Consider the following 23,728-nt stretch of genomic DNA (forward strand, 5'->3'; position numbering starts at 1 on the left):
AGGAAAACGATAAAGTAAATTTGGACCTGTGGTCCTTTCAGAGCTATCTGAGGAAATGTATCAGTCCCAAATACTTCCCCATTGTGTTTGTGTCCCAAATGGCACCCTATTCCCCATGTAGTGCATACATTTTGAACAGAAACATATGAGTCCTGCTCAAAAGTAGTTACCCTACTGTACATGGGGAATAGGGTGCCATTTGGGACACAGTTTCAACTGTTGGGTTGAAGGTGTACTTTGAAGTCATCAGTGTTGCCTTGTACATTATCTCTACTGTATGTCCTCTATGAAACAATGGCCTTTTACCATCAACCTAGGTCAACTTTGATTCCCTCCATCCCAGTTCTGTACAAGCATGAGTGTGATTATCTGAATATCTTTACCTTTCATTTTCTAACCCCTGTATTCATTTAAGTCTCTGTTGGATTCAAGGGCTCTGGGCTGAGCACTGCTATCTGTCTGTAGAGCCAAACGTGCTGGTACCCTCCATTTGTTAACTTGCCATAGAGGGATATTTTTCCTGTGGGAGAAACAGTATATCTGGACTATTTCTGAGAGAGGCCTGGGTCCAGAGTTTGAGACAAACCTGCTAAAGTTTTCCTTCTACACTACAAATTATTTAACACACTGTGTAAACTTCCAGGATTTCACACACACCCAAGCATGCACACACTTCATCCTGGGCTTGAATTGGCAGGGGTCATTTAAAGTGCTACACTGTCCCTGGATCTCTTTTTAAGTGTTTATATAAAAATCACCGGTTTCACTGTATGCAATAATACAACATTTACATTTACATTTAAGTCATTTAGCAGACGCTCTTATCCAGAGCGACTTACAAATTGGTGCATTCACCTTATAATATCCAGTGGAACAACCACTTTACAATAGTGCATCTAAATCTTTTAAGGGGGGGTTAGAAGGATTACTTTATCCTATCCCAGGTATTCCTTAAAGAGGTGGGGTTTCAGGTGTCTCCGGAAGGTGGTGATTGACTCCGCTGTCCTGGCGTCGTGAGGGAGCTTGTTCCACCATTGGGGTGCCAGAGCAGCGAACAGTTTTGACTGGGCTGAGCGGGAACTGTGCTTCCTCAGAGGTAGGGAGGCGAGCAGGCCAGAGGTGGATGAACGCAGTGCCCTTGTTTGGGTGTAGGGCCTGATCAGAGCCTGAAGGTACGGAGGTGCCGTTCCCCTCACAGCTCCATAGGCAAGCACCATGGTCTTGTAGCGGATGCGAGCTTCGACTGGAAGCCAGTGGAGAGAGCGGAGGAGCGGGGTGACGTGAGAGAACTTGGGAAGGTTGAACACCAGACGGGCTGCGGCGTTCTGGATGAGTTGTAGGGGTTTAATGGCACAGGCAGGGAGCCCAGCCAACAACGAGTTGCAGTAATCCAGACGGGAGATGACAAGTGCCTGGATTAGGACCTGCGCCGCTTCCTGTTGTACTCTGCGAATGTTGTAGAGCATGAACCTACAGGATCGGGTCACCGCCTTGATGTTAGTGGAGAACGACAGGGTGTTGTCCAGGGTCACGCCGAGGCTCTTAGCACTCTGGGAGGAGGACACAAGGGAGTTGTCAACCGTGATGGCGAGATCATGGAATGGGCAGTCCTTCCCCGGGAGGAAGAGCAGCTCCGTCTTGCCGAGGTTCAGCTTGAGGTGGTGATCCGTCATCCACACTGATATGTTTGCCAGACATGCAGAGATGCGATTCGCCACCTGGTTGTCAGAAGGGGGAAAGGAGAAAATTAATTGTGTGTCATCTGCATAGCAATGATATGAGAGACCATGTGAGGATATGACAGAGCCAAGTGACTTGGTGTATAGCGAGAATAGGAGAGGGCCTAGAACAGAGCCCTGGGGGACACCAGTGGTGAGAGCACGTGGTGCGGAGACAGATTCTCACCACGCCACCTGGTAGGAGCGACCTGTCAGGTAGGACGCAATCCAAGCGTGGGCCGCGCCGGAGATGCCCAGCTCGGAGAGGGTGGAGAGGAGGATCTGATGGTTCACAGTATCAAAGGCAGCAGATAGGTCTAGAAGGATGAGAGCAGAGGAGAGAGAGTTAGCTTTAGCAGTGCGGAGAACCTCCGTGACAAGGAGAAGAGCAGTCTCAGTTGAATGCCCAGTCTTGAAACCTGACTGATTAGGATCAAGAAGGTCATTCTGAGAGAGATAGCAAGAGAGCTGGCCAAGGACGGCACGTTCAAGAGTTTTGGAGAGAAAGGAAAGAAGGGATACTGGTCTGTAGTTGTTGACATCGGAGGGATCGAGCGTAGGTTTTTTCAGAAGGGGTGCAACTCTCGCTCTCTTGAAGACGGAAGGGACGTAGCCAGCGGTCAAGGATGAGTTGATGAGCGAGGTGAGGTAGGGGAGAAGGTCTCCGGAAATGGTCTGGAGAAGAGAGGAGGGGATAGGGTCAAGTGGGCAGGTTGTTGGGCGGCCGGCCGTCACAAGACGCGAGATTTCATCTTGAGAGAGAGGGGAGAAAGAGGTCAAAGCACAGGGTAGGGCAGTGTGAGCAGGACCAGCGGTGTCGTTTGACTTAGCAAACGAGGATCGGATGTCGTCAACCTTCTTTTCAAAATGGTTGACGAAGTCATCCGCAGAGAGGGAGGAGGGGGGGGGAGGAGGATTCAGGAGGGAGGAGAAGGTAGCAAAGAGCTTCCTAGGGTTAGAGGCAGATGCTTGGAGTTTAGAGTGGTAGAAAGTGGCTTTAGCAGCAGAGACAGAAGAGGAAAATGTAGAGAGGAGGGAGTGAAAGGATGCCAGGTCCGCAGGGAGGCGAGTTTTCCTCCATTTCCGCTCGGCTGCCCGGAGCCCTGTTCTGTGAGCTCGCAGTGAGTCGTCGAGCCACGGAGCAGGAGGGGAGGACCGAGCCGGCCTGGAGGATAGGGGACAGAGGAAATCAAAGGATGCAGAGAGGGAGGAGAGGAGGGTTGAGGAGGCAGAATCAGGAGATAGGTTGGAGAAGGTTTGAGCAGAGGGAAGAGATGATAGGATGGAAGAGGAGAGAGTAGCGGGAGAGAGAGAGCGAGAGCGAAGGTTGGGACGGCGCAATACCATCCGAGTAGGGGCAGAGTGAGAAGTGTTGGATGAGAGCGAGAGGGAAAAGGATACAAGGTAGTGGTCGGAGACTTGGAGGGGAGTTGCAATGAGATTAGTGGAAGAACAGCATCTAGTAAAGATGAGGTCAAGCGTATTGCCTGCCTTCTGAGTAGGGGGGGAAGGTGAGAGGGTGAGGTCAAAAGAGGAGAGGAGTGGAAAGAAGGAGGCAGAGAGGAATGAGTCAAAGGTAGACGTGGGGAGGTTAAAGTCACCCAGAACTGTGAGAGGTGAGCCATCCTCAGGAAAGGAACTTGTCAAGCTCATTGATGAACTCTCCATGGGAACCTGGAGGGCGATAAATGATAAGGATGTTAAGCTTGAAAGGGCTGGTAACTGTGACAGCATGGAATTCAAATGAGGAGATAGACAGATGGGTCAGGGGAGAAAGAGAGAATGTCCACTTGGGAGAGATGAGGATTCCAGTGCCACCACCCCGCTGGCTCGATGCTCTAGGGGTATGCGAGAACACGTAGGCAGACGAGGAGAGAGCAGTAGGAGTAGCAGTGTTATCTGTGGTAATCCATGTTTCCGTCAGCGCCAGGAAGTCTAGGGACTGGAGGGTAGCATAGGCTGAGATGAACTCAGCCTTGTTGGCCCTGCCGGAGACCTGGAACTCCACGTGGGTCGTGCGCGCTGGGACCACCAGGTTAGAGTGGCAGCGGCCACGCGGTGTGGAGCGTTTGTATGGCCTGTGCAGAGGGGAGAGAACAGGGATAGACAGACACAGTATTGTGCATGATTGGTGGGGAGGTGTGGACATGCATACATGTGCTTTTATGATGATCGAAGACCTGGGTCTGTGTCCATAAAGCATCTCAGACTAGGAAATTGTCATAAGTGCTGAGAATAGACATTTTACGCTTACTTTTATGGAGCCTCTTAGTCGTGAGTCCCACCTAGTTGACAGATATTTAGGACAACTCATGAGCTGTTCTAACCAGTAAGGAGTTACCAGCAGGTGTCTTGATAATAGAAAAAGGCAGTGAGTCAATGGTTGCTGCGCCACATACAATTGCTTTGGAATTGTTGCAAGAATGTTTCTATATGATCAATCCATAAATAGATATGCCTAAATACATATAACCACAGGCTAGTAAATAATCACATTTAATTAACCTATGTGTTATTTCAAGTTATCCCTTTGTAGCGCAATATCACATTGTAAAAAAAATATATATGCTTAAATTGGGCATGCCCATAAGTGGGCAATTGAAGGCAACTAGGGCCTATGTTAACTTTGACTGTGTTCGATGAACATTATAGACCTTTAAAATGTTTTATGCAACATTATTGGCAAGTGATTTGATGCCAACTGTGCCAAAGCTATTTAGTAGTTAATTGTACAAATTCCACTTTTAACAACCATCAGAATTGGTTAAAAAATGGTAATGCATGCCATCATATTAGCCAAGAGTTAAGAGTAGGCAAAGTGATTTCCAGGCGAAAATGATATAAAACGTTTTACCATTGCAACATTTGATGTACAGTTACATTCGTTGTGGTTGTCTGAAGCGTGCACAGCTTGCGGTTTGATTATTCCCTATTTTCAGCAATGTCAATGAGCGTCATCACTTTCCTTTGCGGTACCTCAAACCGTTGTGATTACCAGCATAGGTAAACTTTTATCAGTTGATTTGACTCCTGGCTCAGACTTTGTCTGGTCAGTGTCTTAACGTCATCCTAAAACCTACTCTGATCTGGGATTTTGTTGTTGTCTTAAAACAGGTTTTAACAGGATTCCTAGGACCTTTTCTGAGATGCTATGTGGATATGGGCGCTGATGTCTCATTGATGGCCTGTTTCTCTTCAAGATCCCCCACAAAAAGTGATTAGCTTGGGTTGCCTAAGAGAGAGCTTTTGTGTACCTGTCAAATTACTGACATTTGTTTAGTATTACAATATTTTATCTCTCTCTGTGTGTGTGTAGCATCCCACTGCTGCCTTGTCACTGGGCCAAGGGAACAGAGCAGCATACTCTTAGTACTGGAATCAAGTCAATCATATCTTGTTAAAACATGGCATTTTGATCTTTGTCAGTACAGGTACTGAAGTTAGGCCTACATAGACTAACATTGTGTTCTAGTGGTTTACCTTGAAGATTTGTTTTGGGATGCTGTTGCCATATTGGGTAACCTTTTGGCTTGAATGACCTGTAATCCCTCCTAATGCGGAGCAGCAAGGTTTGACTGTAAGGCATGTAATTACAAATGAACATGCGCATGTCCGCATTTTGAACTTGTGCATAAGCTTGATCTGTTTTGTGCTGTCTTGCCAATTCCTATGGTCATTTATTGTTATGTTGGCTACACAGCACAAAGAGATCTGGGACTGGGCTAAGTTCACTGTCTCTGTGATTCTGAACTACATTGGTAATCACAGAGCTAGCTACAGTACATGAACAGGGCCAGGCATGTGTTATAGCGGAGCCTGAATCTACCTGCCCATCCTTTGGCACGGTAGGGTCGTCATATTTAATGATAGGCTTCACCATCAAGTCATTTCAAGTCCTGATGTCATCCTAAAACCAGGTGAGTAAATCACGTACAGATGCATTTTTTCCAAGGCTTTGACTGTGCCCATCGAACAGATGGGGCTTGGGATGGGGGCTGGAAGCTGGGACTGATGATAATAATAAGGATGTTAGTCTGCAGGTCTGGTATGTGTCAGATGGTGATAGTTTTCCATGATAAAGGTGGATCAGAAGGCTCTGTTCTCCTGTTCTCTGTTAGGCTGTTAGCCCCAGCATGTCCCTCTGTGTGACCCAACCACACCTGGGTTCAAATAGAATTTTGTTTTCGTTAAAATAATTTAGCTGCACTTGAATGAGGTTACCCGGGAGAATGGGACCGATGGAATAGTTTCAAGTACAAACCCGGCCCCATTTGGGACCCACGACAGGCTCAATCAAACACTCAAAGTATCGAAAAATAAACAATACTATTAGAACCCAGGTCTGGAGCCAGCAGTAGAGGCATGAACACCAGAGCATGGCCCATGTCTGTTTCTTCCCAGGCCTCTCCACAGACTCGATACTGCATTTCTCCAGTGACAGACCCCAGTCCTTTTCATCTCCTCCTCAGTTTATATGGGATGCATGTTAAGAGTCATTGAGAACACTGCTGTGTAGGTCTGGGGTGCTGATGGTTATTTTATGGCTGAGCTGCTGCGGCGTCCTGCTGCCACTAGAGACAGTAGAGCTGAAATGTTTCGCTTTTCAAGAAAATTTTTAGTTTCTCTCTGCTTTGGTATGGTGTAGGCTACAGTAGATGTTTCTCTATAGCCATTTCCACGTCTCACTAGTATGTAATTCACCTATCTGCATACTTGAAAATAAATGGGTTTACAGTACAAGTTAAGCAGGTCGGTCAGGTGGCAACTTTTACTGAGGTTGATATGGTTACTAGCCTAGCATGTAGACTACAGACAAACGTATAGCTGTCTGTCTCACCCACGGTGTGACTTGCGAGGTCTGAAGTGCGTCTGGTGTGCATGCGGCCTAGGGCTGTGGCGATCACGACATTTCATCAGCCGGTGATTGTCAAGCACGGTAATTGCCTGTTAATTAGCATAAACACATTTAGCATCTCCTGGCTTCCACTGATGCTGACCTTTTGGAACGTCTACATTTTAAGAAGTCCAAGTCCATGTAATATAGCCTTCACCTTCACAATAAATCCATTATTTATTTTAGACAGGTCTAAAGTAGCATTATTTCATAAGAACAGAATAGCATACTCTGAGTTGTCCTTATGTTAAGTCCTCATCTGGCAATGCCATATGGCTAGTTCATTTAGCAGACAAGATTTACGCATACGACTATTCTGTTTTGAGCGGTAAACAAAGAAATAGGTATTCCTATATGCTTACTTTAGCGTTATTACTGTTGGGCTATATGTTTTTTTGATTTTTAATACATTGAAAGGCTGCATGATGCAACTTTTGAAAAAAGTCGCTTGAAAGACATGAAATTTGGTTTGTTTTTTGCGCAGGGTGTACACATATCAGTCTCCCATTCACAATTTGACAAGCACTTGATAATGCCTAGAATTTCACGCCGGCATCCCCTTTGTGTGGCCGTAATGCACCCTAAAAAATCCATGCCTTTTGCGGCCAATGGCCGGTGTGCCCTTCTCGCTGAGTGCTGCGCGCTCCATCACCTGATTGGGTCTTTCTCACAACAAGATGAGTAAGCCTAACGAACAGCAAAAGCACTAGCCTATGTCAATTTACTATCCCCCATGGTAGAAAGGTCGACCTATCATGTGCGAGAAATAAAAATTCCAAACATAATCTGGGACAGATGTGGGATGCGATAGATCCCAAATTAATACAACCGCTAGCATCAACAAAAACATTTTACACAATGTGGCTGATGCAACAGATCAGAACGTTTAGGTTAAAATGTCGTTAAACTATTAGGCTATTTCTTCACATTATAAACACAGCAATGTGCACATGGTAGTAGACTATAAGTGCAAATTTTCCATTAGCGGAAACACCATTATCAAAAGTGACTGCAAATGCAACTATGCATGTAATGCTTTTATTATAAAGGTGCTTTTTTTATGGTGAAAATGATCTTCCCCAAACTTAACTCACGCGCTGCTTATGTATGCCAGTTAGGCTCTACACCCCTTGTGAAGCGGATTCATATGCTTAATTTTAATACGTTATTTGGCCACTATAGGCCTATGGGCAAGGCTACATGAGGTGTGCGACTATGATTAAAAAAAAGTTAACAACAAAAAAAGGCGTTGTTTCTTATGCTGGGCATCATTCACAAGTGATAGGCTAATATTGCCACCCATCATATTATTGTGGATTTCATCTTGTCTTTACATATACTAAATAATATATGTGTGAAATTTGTTTTGATTTAGAATGGACCATTATTATGCACCTGTATCAAAACTGGGGCAGCTGGGAAAAATACATGTCATCTTCAGTTTGCTCTTAAATAGCGAATGGCGGACGCTTTTCCCCGTGGTTTATTTCCATGCCAGCCAGGTAGGCTATACTCCTGTTGTAAATATAAGCAATGTGCTTAATATTAGGAAAGTAAAAAAATGAATATTGTGGGCCTAGCCTATAGAGAAAGCTGATCTTCCTCTTTTCAGTAGAGGCCATCACTGTTTTTCTCTCGCAATTGCATAACCTATTGAAATGTTGCGCAACATGAGCTCATGGGCTCTCATTAAGTATTTGATTAGATTTTTGAATACATTTGCATTGATGTCAGAGTGATTAGAGGGACAATAGAATGCTGAGTAGCAGGCAGTTAGCAAACCTGCCACCTCTAATAAACTGTCTTTCATCCTCCTGAAGAACACTCCACATCACACCTGGGTTCAAGTAGGATGTGTTTGGACACATCACATTAATTTCTTGGCTGAGAAATCAATGTAATTGTCTTTGTCTCCCTGTGTGTGTACACTATCAGTTATTGTGTGATTCTGAACATGTATCCTTCTCCTTTTCAATCTCATTCACTTTATGTGGTCTCCCTCTGTGAGTGTGTGTGTGTGAGAAGCTGTCAGACTATAAATCAATATTTTTCCTCCCACACTGCTCCTCTTTTGCCTGCTCTGGGGATGGATTGCTAGAGTATTTACCATAATGATACGATTAGTCAGACAGACAATCCCATGATCTGAGCTCCATCACAGTTGATTTCCCATTCTCTCTTTCTCTCTCCTCCCTCTGTGTCTCTCTCTCCTCTCTCTCTGTAGCATCCCACTGCTGTCTTGTCACTAGGCCAAGGGAACACAGCAGCACACTCTTCATACTTCCTGACTATACCTTTCTCTCTCTCTCGCTCTCCTTCCTCTCTCCCTATCTCTTCACCTCTCTTCACCTCTCTCTCTATCTCTGAGTTTCTGTAGGAGAGGGATGTCCAGCCTCTCAGGTCCAATCTGTTAGTGTAGCGATGGGGCCTAGACTAGCTAATTTCTTGGCTGTAATCCGATTAGCAGGCACTGAGCAGCTTTAGTTAGCCCCTGTCTCCCTGCATGCCTGCAACCTGTCTAGTTAGTCAGTTAGCTATTAGCGTTAGTGCTGGAGGAGACTAGAGGGGAGCTGTCAAGAGACTCAGCCTAGCGTCGTAGCCACAGCCTCAAAGCTCCACTCAAACGCTACACTGCTGTCGCTACTACGTACTACTACTCCTGCTCAGCTCCCTCCCTCTCCTGTCTTTCCGTCCCTGTCCCTCTCTCTTATGCTACCTGACTCTCTCTCTCTCTCGCTCTCTCGCTCTCTCGCTCTCTCGCTCTCTCGCTCTCTCTCTCTCTCTCTCTCTCTCTCTCTCTCTCTCGTCCCGGGGCACTTACTGACTGCGTTTGTTTCTCTGCATCACCTTGCAGTCAATTGCCTGCCTGTGGGTTGGAGCTCAGCACTTCTCTCTTTTTCTCTCCAGCTCTCTTTTTATTTCAATCTGTCTGCTGTACCTACCTGGTCTTGCAAAAATGTATCGGAGCGCAAACCCATGGATCTCAAACTACCTAAGCCATGTCAAGTTCTGCGGCCAAGGTAAGAGAGATGCTGGGACTGAGGATAGGGCTGAGGGCTGAAGATAGGGTTGGGATTGTGGGATGTGGCTGGGGCTGAGGATAGTGAGGCAACACTGGCTCTCTTTAACTGCCCCAGTTTCCAGCTTTCCTTGCGCTGTCTGCAGCTGTAGCTTCCAAGGACGTAGCAGCCGAGATGAAGGACTCGCTGATTGTAGGAGGAGGGAGAGCTATTTCTGGGCTCTACTTTGTCTGAGGTTTATTTTGGAGAGTTATGTTAAGGCATATTATGTGTTCTTGTGCATAGTTGCACATGCCTGAGTATGCGGGTCAGACTGTGTGTGTGACAGAAGATGTTTGTGTGTGTGTGCTTGGGTAGCCGATGTTTCTCATTCTCATAGCTGTCTACCATTCTCACCCTCTCAATAATGCTTCCAGAGTGTTGAACTGAGTGTTGAATGGGGGTTCTGCTTGGTTAACTGGCTGAGAATTCACAACAGATGTTCCTGGTGGTATCCCAGGATGGGTTCCCAGCCATTCAAACCCAGTAGGAGGGTTGCATCCCAAATGGCACACTTTTCCCTACCTAGTGCACTACTTTTGACCCGGGCCCATAGGACTCTGGTCAAAAGTAATACACTATGTAGGCATTAGCATGCCATTTTGGTCTGGTGGGGGATTTTGTGTTTGGGGTTCAGGTTGTTACAGCACATTGACCACACATAACTGTGCCCAGAGTCTCCAGTACACGCCATGTACTTGTCATTTCATCAGCCATTTACTACTGGCGCACAACTAACGATTCCACAATGGCTACACATGCAATGCTCTTGCTAATGGATTAAGACTAGGCTTTGTTAGCCATTCATTGTCTTGATTGATTGTCTATAATTGGCTTATAGTAGTATCTACTTTAAGTCCTCTGTTTGTAGGGAGGGGTTTAAGAATTTAGTTGGCTCAGTCTCACCTGACTTACCCCTCCTTGGTTTTCTGAATAAACTAAACCTCTCCCTCATTTTCTCTCTTTACTCTATAAGCCCTTCATGCCACATCCTCCTTTGATTACCTTGTCTCTCGTAGCAGAACCTGAGGGAGGTCAGGGCAGGTGGGCGCCTGTGGGTGGGTGTGGGCTTTTGTTTTATTAGGATCCCCATGAGCTACTGCACATGCAACAGATACTCTTCCTCGAGTCCACAAATAACGTACAAATACATGACAATGTACAGAACATTAATAGACAAGAACAATATAAGATATTACATTAAATTCTAAATAAATGGTATACAGTACCAGTCAAAAGTTTGGATACCTACTCATTCAAAGGTATTTCTTTATTTTAACTTTTGCAAGTAATTTTCCCATTCTCATCAGTCTACATACAATACCCCATAATGACAAAGCAAAAACAGGTTTTTATAAAAATGGAACATAGATCTTATTTACATAAGTAAAAACCTGCTCCAGAACGCTCAGGACCTCAGACTGGGACGAGGGTTCACATTCCAACAGGACAACGACCCTATGCATACAGCCAAGACAACGCGGAGTGGCTTCGAGACAAGTCTCTTAATGTCCTTGAGTGGCCCAGCCAGAGCCCGGACTTGAACCTGATCGAACATCTCTGGAGAGACCTGAAAATAGCTGTGCAGCCACGCACCCCATCCAACCTGACAGAGCTTGAGAGGATCTGCAGAGAAGAATGGGACAAACTCCCCAAATACAGGTGTGCCAAGCTCGTAGTGTCATTCCCAAGAAGACTCGAGGCTGTAGTCAGTTTTTGCGTTGACATTATGGGGTATTGTGTGTAGATTGAGGGATTCCCTCCCCCCCCACCCCCCCACCCAATCCATTTTAGAACAGGGCTGTAACATAACAAAAAGCCAGGGTTCTGAACTGTGTGTGTGTGTGTGTGTGTGTGTGTGTGTGTGTGTGTGTGTGTGTGTGTGTGTGTGTGTGTGTGTGTGTGTGTGGTGTGTGTGTGTGTGTGTGTGTGTGTGCAACCAGTCAAAAGTTTGGACATACCTACTTATTCAAGGGTTTTTTCTTTATTTTTACTATTTTCTACAGTGAAGAATAATAGTGAAGACTTCAAAACAATGAAATAACACATGGAATCATGTAGTAAACAAAAAATATGTATTTTATTTTTGAGATTCTTCAAAGTAGCCATCCTTTGACTTGGTGACAGCTTTGCACATGCTTGGCATTGTCTCAACCAGCTTCACCTAGAATGCTTTTCCAACGTTCCTGATTAGAGTTCCCACATATGCTGGGCACTTGTTGGCTGCTTTTCCTTCACTCTGTTGTCCAACTCATCCCAAACCATCTCAATTGGGTTGAGGCCAGGTCATCTGACGCAGCACTCCATCACTCTCCTTGGTCAAATAGCCCTTACACATCCTGGATGTGTGTTTTGGGTCATTGTCCTGTTGAAAAACAAACGATAGGCCTACTAAGCGCAAGCCGGATGGGAAGGCGTATCGCTGCAGAATGCTATGGTAGGCCTCCTGAGTGGCGCAGTGGTCTAAGGCACTGCATTGTTGCTAGCTGTGCCACTAGAGATCCTGGTTCAAATCTAGGCTCTGTCGCGACGGGGTGACCCATTGGGCGGGGTGACAACATCATCCGGGTTAGGGGAGGGTTTGGCCGGCTGGGATGTCCTTGTCACATTGCACTCTAGTGACTCCTGTGGCCGGCCGGGCGCATGCACGCTGACACGGTTGCCAGGTGTACGGTGTTTCCTCCGACACATTGTTGAGGCTGGTTTCCGGATTAAGTGGGCATTGTGTCAAGAAGCAGTGCGGCTTGGTTGGGTCGTGTTTCGCAGGACGCATGACTCTTGACCTTCGCCTCTCCCAAGTCCGTACGGGAGTTGCAGCGATGAGACAACACTTTAACTATCAAATTGGATACCACAAAATTGGGAAGAAAAGGGGTAATAAAGAATGCTATGGTAGCCATGCTGGTTAAGTGTGCCTTGAATTCTAAATAAATCACCGACAGTGTCACCAGCAAAGCACCCACACACCATCACACCACCATACTTCACAGTGGGAACCACACTTGCGGAGATCATCTGTTCACCTACTCTGCGTCTTAAAAACATGGCGGTTGGAACCAAAAAAATCTCACATTTGGATTAATCAGACCAAAGAACAGATTTCCAAAACGTCTATTGTCCATTGCTCGTGTTTCTTGGCCCAAACAAGTCTCTTCTTATTATTGGTATCCTTTAGAAGTGGTTCCTTTGCAGCAATTCAACCATGAAGTCCTGATTCACGCAGTCTCCTCTGAACAGTTGATGTTGAGATGTGTCAGTTGCTTGAACTCTGAAGCTTTTATTTCGGCTGCAATCTGAGGTGCAGATAGCTCTAATGAACTTATCCTCTGCAGCAGAGGTAACACTGCGTCTTCCTTTCCTGTGGAGGCTTTTGCGACTGCACTTAAAGAAACTTTCAAAGTTCTTGATATTTTCCGTATTGACTGACATTCATGTCTTAAAGTAATGATGGATTCTCGTTTCTCTTTGCTTATTTTACATGTTCTTGCCATAATATGGACTTTGTCTTTTACCAAATAGGGCTATCTTCTGTAGACCAACCCTGCCTTGTACCAACACAGCTGATTGGCTGAAACGCATTAAGGAACGAAATTCCACAAGTGAACTTTTAACAAGGCACACCTGTTAATTGAAATGAGTGTGCAAAGCTGTCATCGAGGCAAAGGGTGGCTACTTTGAAGAATCTCAAATATAAAATATATTTTGATTTTTTAACACTTTGTTTTGGTTAGTACATGATTCCATAGTTTTGATGTCTTCACTATTATTCTACACTTATTCTACACAGAAAATAGTAAGAATAAAGAAAAACCCTTGAACTTTTTGATTGGTAATGTATATTGGAAAGACACCAAGAGACAACGACAACAATACTGTTTACACACTTCATAGATACATATTCATATTATTATATACAGTACAGTTAAATTAGATCTTTAGGAGGAGGAGAGGCACTGTGATGCAATGGTTTTTTTTGTTTGTTTTTTAAAGCTAAACTTGCTTTTTATCTGAGTAACCTCTTGTGACAGAGCATTTCACGATGACATGGCTCTGTACATAACTGAGCGATGCATTAAATCAGTTTTTGTATTGGGTTCCGTAAAGAAACCCATAGTGGCGTCTCTGGTGGGGTATGTGTGCATGTTTTGAAGTGTATGCGAAAGATTATACAAGTGGTTAGGCATTTTCAACACACAAACTGTGGTAGGTGGGGGGTTAGTCGGAGTTGTAATGTAAGTGATCCTGTTGTCATTTTAGTGACATTTCCTTTTGGGCGCTCTCTAATCGCGGGCTGTTCTGCTCAGGGTAATCCCATCTCAGCAGGGACATATGCTCTTGAATGGAGTGAGTATTTTCTGCACAAACTTACTTAATAAGCCCAATGTGGGATTATTGCCTTCTCCAAGTATTAGCATTAGTGTATAGAGCCTGTAGCAAGAAAGAACTTACTTATATATAGAACAGTAAACGGGCATTTCGCCGTCAAACACAGTAGGTTTATCATGAAATAAATCACATCTAATGCGGTTTCAACCAATCGCCATTCAGGATCAGACCTACTGTGCCTTCAGAATGTATTCAAACCCCTTGAATTATTCCACATTTTGTTGCAGCTTGAATTCAACATTTGTTAAAATGATGTTTTTTTACCCATCTACACACACTGCCCCATAATGACAAAGTGAAAAAATGCATTTAGAAATGTTTAGCAAATTTATTGAAAATGAAATATGGCTAAATCAATGAGCAGTTTCATTCCTCTCCAGCAACTGAGTTAGGAAGGACGCCTGTGTCTTTGTAGTGACTGTGTATTGATACACCACCCAAAGTGTAATTAATAACTTCACCATGTTCGAAGGGATATTAATGTCTCATTTTTATATCCAATAGATGCCCTTCTTTGAGAGGCATTGGAAAACCTCCCTGGTCTTTGTGATTGCATCTGTTTTTGAAATGTACTGCTTGACTTAGGGACCTTATAATTATCTGTATGTGTGGAGTACAGATTTGTATTCCTCAACTTGCAATAACAAAGTGTTGAATACTTATTGACTCGAGACATTTCAGCTTTTCATTTTTTATGACTTTGCAAAAATTTCATAAAACATGTCATTCCACTTTGACATTATAAGGTGTGTGACCATTTGACCAAATAATCTCAATTTAATACATTTTTTATTCAGGTTGTATGACAACAAAATGTGGAAAAAGTAAAGGGGTGTGAATACTTTCTGAAGGCACTGTACCTATTGAAGTTGAGCACATATACATTTTATTTAAAAAATAATTATTGAACCTTTATTTAACTAGTCAAGTCAGTGAAGAACAAATTCTTATTTACTATGACAGCCTGCCGGGGAACAGTGCCTTGTTCAAGGGCAGAACAACAGATTCATACCTTGTCAGCTCAGAGATTCGATCCAGCAACCTTTCGGTTACTGGCCCAACGCTCTAACCACTAGGCTACCTGCCGCCCCATAAAGTGGTATGAAGACTATGCTATGATCTTTTGATATCTCAGCTTAGGGGGGCGTATGAGACTCCATTGAATCATGAAATCAGTTCATCCCCATGTTTTACTAGTGCAGGGCAACTTTAATAGCTCTGTCTACGTGCATATAGTGTTATTTTAACACTATAGCATCCGTAGTGGCCTCTAGATTACATCTTTCACATCAAAGGGTTTGGGACGTCTGTGATCATCTTAGTGGTTTTATGCCTGTGTGTATGGAATGTGTAGTGCATTGAAGCACCCTCCTATTATTTCTCTAAAGTTTCCTCTGCTCTAAATGACCTGCATGCTGTCATTGAGGCTGTTAAAGTAACACAGGCATGTATCTGATGGCCTTCTATGCCCCTGTAGGCTACAACATGTTGACTCATCCAGCACCATTTTAACACTCAACAGCTAAATGTGGTTTTACACTGCAGTGATAGTGTGGTGCTGTCTTGACAATTCCTATGGTTGTTGTCATGCCATGATAATGACCATAAGAGTTGGCTTCAGCACAAACAGATTAGCGACCAGGTTAACTGTGATCAAATCAAATGTAATTTGTCACATGCGCCGAGCACAACGGGTGTAGACCTTACCATGAAATGCTTACTTACAAGCTGTTAACAAACAATGCAGTTAAGAAAATACATTTTGTTTATTTAGTAAATATTTTCTTAAGTAACACAATAAAATAACAATAGTGAGGCTACATACAGGGGGTACCGGTATTGAGTCAAAGTGCAGGGGTACAGGTTAGTTGAGGTAATTGAGATAAATGTACATGTAGGTAGGGGTAAAGTGACTATGCATAGATAATTAACACCGAGTAGCAGCAGTGTAAAAAAAAAAAAAGAATGGGGGTGGACTGAGACTGTGCACTCCGGCACCGCTTTCCCTGCGGTAGCAGAGAGAACAGTCTATGACTTGGGTGGCTGGAGTCTGACAATTTTTGGGGCCTTCCTCTCATACCGCCTAGCATAGAGGTCTTGGATGGCAGGAAGCTTGGCCCCAGTGACGTACTGGGCCGTATGCATTACCCTCTGTTGCGCCTTAGTCGGATGCCGAGCAGTTGCCATACCAGGCGGTGATGCAACTGGTCAGGATGCTCTCAACGGCGCAGCTATAGACGTTTTTGAGGATCTGGGGACCCATGCCAAATCTTTTCAGTCTTCTGAGGGGGAATAGGCATTGTCGTGCCCTCTTCACGTCTTGGTGCGTTTGGACCATGATATTTTTGTTGTTGATGTGGACACCAAGGAATTTAAAGCGCTCGACCCCCTCCACTACAGCCCTGTTGATATGAATGGGGGCGGGTTCGGCCCTCGTTTTCCTGAAGTCCACAATCAGCTTCTTTGTCTTGCTCACATTGAGGGAGTGGTTGCTGTCCTGGCACCACACTGCCAGGTCTCTGACCACCTCACTATAGGCTTTCTCATCATGGTCTGTGATCAAGCCTACCACCGTTGTCGTCAGCAAACTTAATGATGGTGTTGGAGTCGTGCTTGGCTACACAGTCATGGGTGAACACAGGTGCGGAAATCCCAGGGGGGACGGGGGGGACACGACCCCCCCATCCTGGGAAAAATATGATTTGTCCCCCCCAATATATCACTGTAAACATAACTATGTAATTTAAATCATATTAATAATACACAATGAAAGCAATTGTGCTGATTATAGACACTTGATAGCGCGTTTTTAAGTTTCAAAAGATTGCGACCCCCCCCCCCCGCCCTTTACCTCACAATGGTTTGATCCACTGCCAGTTCCTTAGTTGTCAATGTAACAGAGTGTTAGTATCTACTGTCTGAAAGGCACTCAATGCACGTAACTGACGTGAGGTTAATCCAGTCAATCGCGCCAGGGTTCACACACACCCTAGCTGAATTTGCAGAGCTAGCGCGCAAATATTAACTATTAAGCTAGCTAGTACCTATTCCATTTATGTGGCATCGTCAAAGATGGAATCTTTGCTATCATCAATTTATTCCAAGATCAGCATGCAGATGATGTAAGTTAGTGCTTCAAAGTCCCTGTGATAAGGTTAGCGATAAACTGAACAGAACTACACTCTCTTCTACCATTGTTTTAAATATATTTCATGGTCTCGTTGCAAAAGCTAAATTGTCACAAGGGAACTTTTATTTATTTATTTTATTTCACCTTTATTTAACCCGGGTAGCAAAGATTATAGCAAACACCACTGAATTGGTGCTCGCTAGCTTTGCAAATTCAGCTATTGTTGGAAGCCAGCCAATATGAAGCAAACGATTAAAATTACAAAAGGTTGCAGCATATGTTGTGTAAATGGTGAACTCATACAGCTGTCAACTCTTGTCACTGCAATCCGTTTCACATTTGCTAGCTACCTTTTAGAACGAAGCCCATATAGAATGATAGAAGATAAGATTATAGAAGCCCATCTCCTACTGTAAATAACCTACATACTGTGTGTGTGTAGCCAGCCAGGTAGAAAAATGGCAGAAAAAAGACGGACATCAGAGTATTTTTCAGTACACCAAAATGCAAAGTAAGAACCCTAGTAGCCTAATATCTCAGACTAGTTGATAAAATGTTCATAAGAAAGAAGTGAAATGCTAATGGTAATGTTTCACAATGATGTCATTAGGCAGAGCAGGCAACAGATGGCACACAGACAGCAGAGTTGGGGACAGATATGCAGGGATAGACTGGCAGAGACAGGGAGTCTCAGGTAAGTTTGTTGAGTCTTTGTTTGGCAATATTATGAAAGGTTCTCAATTTTTTTTACTTGTAAAATAGGAACATAATTGGAAAATGCCATGGATACCCCCACTCTCAACTTAAACTGGTGACTGAACTAAGATTTGTTAAAGGCAATGGTATTGCTGTTGTGATTAGTTGTGTAGTTTTGGGTACCGGTAGTTAGGAGTACGGCAAACACCTTATTTCTTTGGTTCCTCAATATACATTTACCATATTACAACGTAGGCTATGTGTTACAGCACTACTTTTGGTGTCCCCCTCAGGAATTGCTCTTGAGAAAATTTCATGTAATTGTCCCCTCCAAAGTTGATATCAGATTTTCGCCCCTGGGTGAACAGGGCGTACAGGAGGGGACTAAGCATGCACCCCTAAGGGGCCCCCATGTTGAGGATCAGCGTGGCAGATGTATTGCTGCCTACCCTTGCCGCCCCCAGGTGGTCCAACAGGAAGTCTAGGATCCAGTTGCAGAGGGAAGTGTTTAGTCCCAGGGTCCTTAGCTTAGTGATGAGCTTTGTGGGAACTATGGTGTTGAACGCTGAGCTGTAGTAAACAAATAGTATTCTCACATAGGTGTTCCTTTTGTCCAGGTGGGAAAGGGCAGTGTGGCGTGCAATTGTGATTGTGTCATCAGTGGATCTGGTGTGCAGTAAAGAACAAATAAGTACTGTATATTCTTAAAATGGAGTATACTGTCCAGTTTAGTTAATGTTGTTTTGCCTACATAATTAACCACGTTTCCATCCACAGTTTTTATGTGCGTGAAGTCATACCGTATGAAAAATAATAATGACAGCTATCATGGAAACAGGAAGTTTAATTAAAAATGTTAAATGCCGACAGGTAATTTGTTCGTTCGACATGGTGGGATATTTTTGTGTCTGTAAAATTAATTACGCTAGGAAGGGTGGTGGAAACTAGAGGTCGACCGATTAATCGTAATGGCCGATTTAATTAGGGCCGATTTCAAGTTTTCATAACAATCGGTAATCAGTATTTTTGGCCACCGATTTGCCGAAATATTATTATAAATTTTTTAGTATTTTTATTTTTATGATTATTTTTAAATCTTATTTTTTAAATATTTTTTATTTTATTTATTTTTGTATTTTTATTTTTTATTTTTGATTATTTAATTTTTTATTATTATTATTATTAAAAAAATATATATTTTTTTTACCTTTATTTAACTAGGCAAGTCAGTTAAGAACACATTCTTATTTCAATGACGGCCTAGGAACGGTGGGTTAACTGCCTTGTTCAGGGGCAGAACGACAGATTTTTACCTTGTCAGCTTGGGGATGCAACCTTATGGTTAACTAGTCCAACAATCTAACCACCTGCTTTACGTTGCACTCCACGAGGAGCCTGCCTGTTACGCGAATGCAGTAAGAAGCCAAGGTAAGTTGCTAGCTAGCATTAAACTTATCTTATAAAAAACAATCAATCAATCATAATCACTAGTTAACTACACATGGTTGATGATATTACTAGTTTATCTAGCCAGTCCTGCGTTGCATATAATCGATGTGGGGCGCATTCACGAAAAAAGACTGTCTTCGCTCCGACGTGTACCTAACCATAAACATCAATGCCTTTCTTAAAATCAATACACAAGTATATATTTTTAAACCTGCATATTTAGCTAAAAGAAATCCAGGTTAGCGGGCAATATTAACCAGGTGAAATTGTGTCAGTTCTCTTGCGTTCCTTGCACGCAGAATCAGGGTATATGCAACAGTTTGGGCCGCCTGGCTCGTTGCGAACTAATTTGCCAGAATTTTAAGTAATTATGACATAACATTGGAGGTTGTGCAATGTAACATTTAGACTTATGGATGCCACCTGTTAGGTAAAATACGGAACGGTTCCGTATTTCACTGAAAGAATAAACGAGATAGTTTCCGGATTCGACCATATTAATGACCTAAGGCTCGTGTTTCTGTGTGTTATTATGTTATAATTAAGTCTATGATTTGATAGAGCAGTCTGACTGAGCGGTGGTAGGCACCAGCAGGCTCGTAAGCGTTCATTCAAAATAGCACTTTCGTGCGTTTTGCCAGCAGCCTTTGGCAATGCTTTGCGCTGTTTATGACTTCAAGCCTATCAACTCCCAAGATGAGGCTGGTGTAACCGATGTGAAATGGCTAGCTAGTTAGCGGTATATGAAATACAAATCGTTTAGAGAGAAATAGTCCTATAATTCCTATAATAACTACAACCTAAAACTTCTTACCTGGGAATATTGAAAACTCATGTTAAAAGCTTTCATGTTCTCATGTTCTAAGCAAGGAACTTCAACGTTAGCTTTCTTACATGGCACGTAATGCACTTTTACTTTCTTCTCCAACACTTTGTTTTTGCATTATTTAAACCAAAGTGAACATGTTTCATTATTTATTTGAGGCTAAATAGATTTTATTGATGTATTAAATTAAAATAAGTGTTCATTCAGTATTGTTGTAATTGTCATTATTACAAATAAATAAATGTAAAAAATCGTCTGATTAATCGTTACCCACTTTTTTCGACCCTCCAATAATCGGTATCGGTATCGGCGTTGAAATATCATAATCAGTCGACCTCTAGTGGAAACGTCTTTATGCGCAAATATTGATATAATAACCATTAGATCGAAGTAAACTTGAAGTCACGCGACAATATGGTGTGTGTGTGTGTGGTCTGCCCACTATGACTCGGGAAACCTTGCAGTTTATTAGGCTACAGATGAAATAAGTTACAATGAACTTCACAGGGTGGTGAAAGTGCATGGTGATCTTGATGCTCCTTTCCAAATAAATATTGTCTGTCTTATTCTTGTGACATGATGATCGTTGCTTGACTGCTGTTAAATATATTCTCGCTGTTGTCCATAATAATTTCATGTAGACTAGCCTATCTGCACGCTGTTGGCTGGAGCGCATGTGCCAAGACCAGAGCAGGCACATTTGCTATTTAACACAACAGTTTGTGTTACAAAACTATCGGTAGAGTTGAAAATGCAATGGAAACACATCCAACTTTCAATTTTTATTTGATTCATGAAAACTTAAGCAAAAAATACATTTTGTGTGCACTATGTCATCACGCACTGATTTTTATATGCAACAAGTCTGTTTGGTGGAAACACCACTGGTGGGAAAATGCGTATATTTTGGATTATGGATATGTGGATCCTAAAATACTTGCATAAAAATCTGACGCTAATTGGATGGATAACAAATTACCTGTAGGCTACAATAAGAGGGGGATGTCTAAGGCCTGAGCTAGTATGTTTTTACCAAAAACTTTCCCTAGTTGAAATAATACTAACTATCTCATACCAAAACACATCCCAGCATAGGGACTGTTGTAAATAATTCCTCTCCTCTTTCTGTTCTTTTCTTTGATCTCAAATGATGTTTTCCCAAAGCAGGGGGATTTTAAACATCAATTCAAACATCCTTAATATGGACTAACAGATCTGGAATGGCGTTTGGTTTCGGGGGTTTAAGGGGATTTGGGGGTTTTGGTAGGGCTGTGATGCGTGCCCCTGGGGTGAACTCAAAGGGGGGGGGGGGGGGGCAAAGTGGAAACATGTTATCTCTCTCTGTTTCCCTGAGAGACTCGGTCAGTTAGTCCAGCCCTAGTACCTGGAAAAGGAAAACAAGTAATGGGTAAGTTCAGGTAGTCCTTCCCTGTTTCAATCTGTTTTCTCCCGTTTGGTACCCAATGAGTAAGACCCACGACACAATGTTGTGGGAACGTTCATATATGTATGTGTATTTTTATTTAACCTTTACTTAACTAGGCAAGTCAGTTAATAAGAACAAATTATTATTTACAATGAAGGCCTACCGGGGAACAGTGGGTTAACTGCCTTGTCCAGCCCTAGTACCCGGAGAAAGAAAACAGGTGTTTTTTTTATTGATTAAAATGGCCCCAGAAGAAATGGCAGCAGTTTTACGGGCGCCTAACCAATTGCGCTATTATGTGTTTTTTTTCGCGTTATTTGAAACTTAATTTGTACTTAATGTTTCTGCCACCGTATCTTACCGCAAAAAAAGAGCTTCTGGATATCAGGACAGCGATCACTCACCTCGGATTAGGCAAATATTTTTTTCTTCAACAATCAGGAAGCACAGGATATACTGTGAAAACCCGACAAGGCCAACATCCCCGTAATTGGCAAGAGAAAGAGACACAGGTACAGAGCGGGGTGCCTTGTAAGGATCCGTAGAAGGCGAGTGGGAAAGCTGCCGTTACCGTCAATATTACTTGCCAACGTACAATCATTGGACAATAAATTAGATAAGGTACGATCACGAATATACTACCAACGGGACATCAAAAACTGTAACATCTTATGTTTCACGGAATCGTAAAGGAATGATGTCATGGATGTTCAGCTAGCAGGATATACGCTGCACCGGCTCGATAGACCAGCACACTCCGGTAAGACAAGTGGGGGGGGGGGGGGGGGCGGTTTGTGCATATTTGTAAACAGCTGGTGCATAAAATCTAAGGAAGTCTCTAGATTTTGCTTGACTGAAGTAGAGTATCTTATGATAAACTAGACCACACTATTTGCCAAAATAATTTTCATCTATACTTTTTGTGGCTATTTATTTACCACCACAGACGGACGCTGGCACTAAGACTGCACTAAGTTAGCTGTATATGTAGATGTATGCATTCACTACTGTAAGTCGCTCTGGATAAGAGCGTCTGCTAAATGACTAAAATGTAAAATGTAAATGTATATGGAAATAAGAAAACAGGAAACCGCTCACCCAGAGGCCGGCGCTCCTAGTGGCCGGAGACTTTAATGCAGGGACACTTAAATCAGTTTTACCTCATTTCTATCAACATGTTAAATGCGCAACGAGAGGGGAAAAAATTCTAGATCACCTTTTGGGATGAAGTGTAATGCTGACTGTGATCCAGGCCTATTTGACCAACATCAGTGCCCGACCCCACTAATGCTCTTGTGGCAGAATGGAAGCAAGTACCCGCAGCAATGTTCCAACATCTAGTGGAAAGCCTTCCTAGAAGAGTGGAGGCTGTTATAGCAGAAAAGGGGGGGACAAACTCCTTATTAATGCTCATGATTTTGGAATGAGATATTTGACGAGTAGGTGTACTTCATTTTGGTCATGTAGTGTATTTAGGCTTGCCATATCAAAGGTGTTGAATACTTATTGACTCAAGACATTTCAGCAATTACATTTTCATTAATTTGTAAAAATGTCTAAAAACATAATTCCACACGGTATTGTGTGTAGGCCAGTGACACAACATTTTTATTTAATCAAATTTAATTGCAGGATGTAACACAACAAAATGGCGAAAGTCAAGTGGTGTGAATACTTTCTGAAGGCATTGTATGTCAAAGCAAATTCAAGACTTGATGGCCATGCTACCGCAACATTGACTTTAAACGGTCTCCATTGTTTTGTTTTTCTATGTGTAAAATTGTGTTGCACATATTCAAGGCTGCTGCTCTCTTCATATGAACTCTGATGTTTATGTGTTGTATTAGGGCAGAGCTTGACAACAGTCTTTGCATCGATGGTGGCTGGCACTTATCACTTCGATGCGCCTGTGTCATGATGACAAGTTAGAAAAGGCTCATCAGTCACCTATGTGTGAGGGTTGGTTACCATGTATTTCATTTGAATTGCTTGTATCTCTCCTCTGTATTTTGCTCTCATAGAGATGCTTATATTGGGTAGAGTTGGTAGGCGCTGCCACAAACTCACAAAGAAACAACCATGACGTGATTAGAGCAGTGATGTTCATGGAAATTTGTAGGACCTTAATTGGGCAGCCAAATGAA

General features: G+C 43.1%; 1 protein-coding gene across 6 annotated transcripts in view; it reads left to right on the plus strand.

The window, feature by feature from the left end:
- LOC106590044 (supervillin) overlaps nt 1-23,728 on the plus strand; it is a 174,883-nt gene that overhangs the window by 42,022 nt on the left and 109,133 nt on the right. Inside the window, exon 1 of one of the 6 annotated variants that reach the window (XM_082970652.1) lies at nt 9,052-9,632. The exons of the other annotated variants lie outside the window; for them this stretch is intronic. Within the exon in view, the coding sequence (XP_082826778.1) occupies nt 9,569-9,632 (64 nt within the window). The 5' untranslated portion in view covers nt 9,052-9,568. Of the gene's footprint in view, nt 1-9,051; nt 9,633-23,728 lie in introns of those variants that run through there. 6 annotated transcript variants of the gene reach the window in all.

The sequence above is a fragment of the Salmo salar genome, chromosome 29 (assembly GCF_965601325.2).
Source record: "Salmo salar chromosome 29, fSalSal1, whole genome shotgun sequence".
In the NCBI taxonomy this organism is placed as follows: domain Eukaryota; kingdom Metazoa; phylum Chordata; class Actinopteri; order Salmoniformes; family Salmonidae; genus Salmo; species Salmo salar.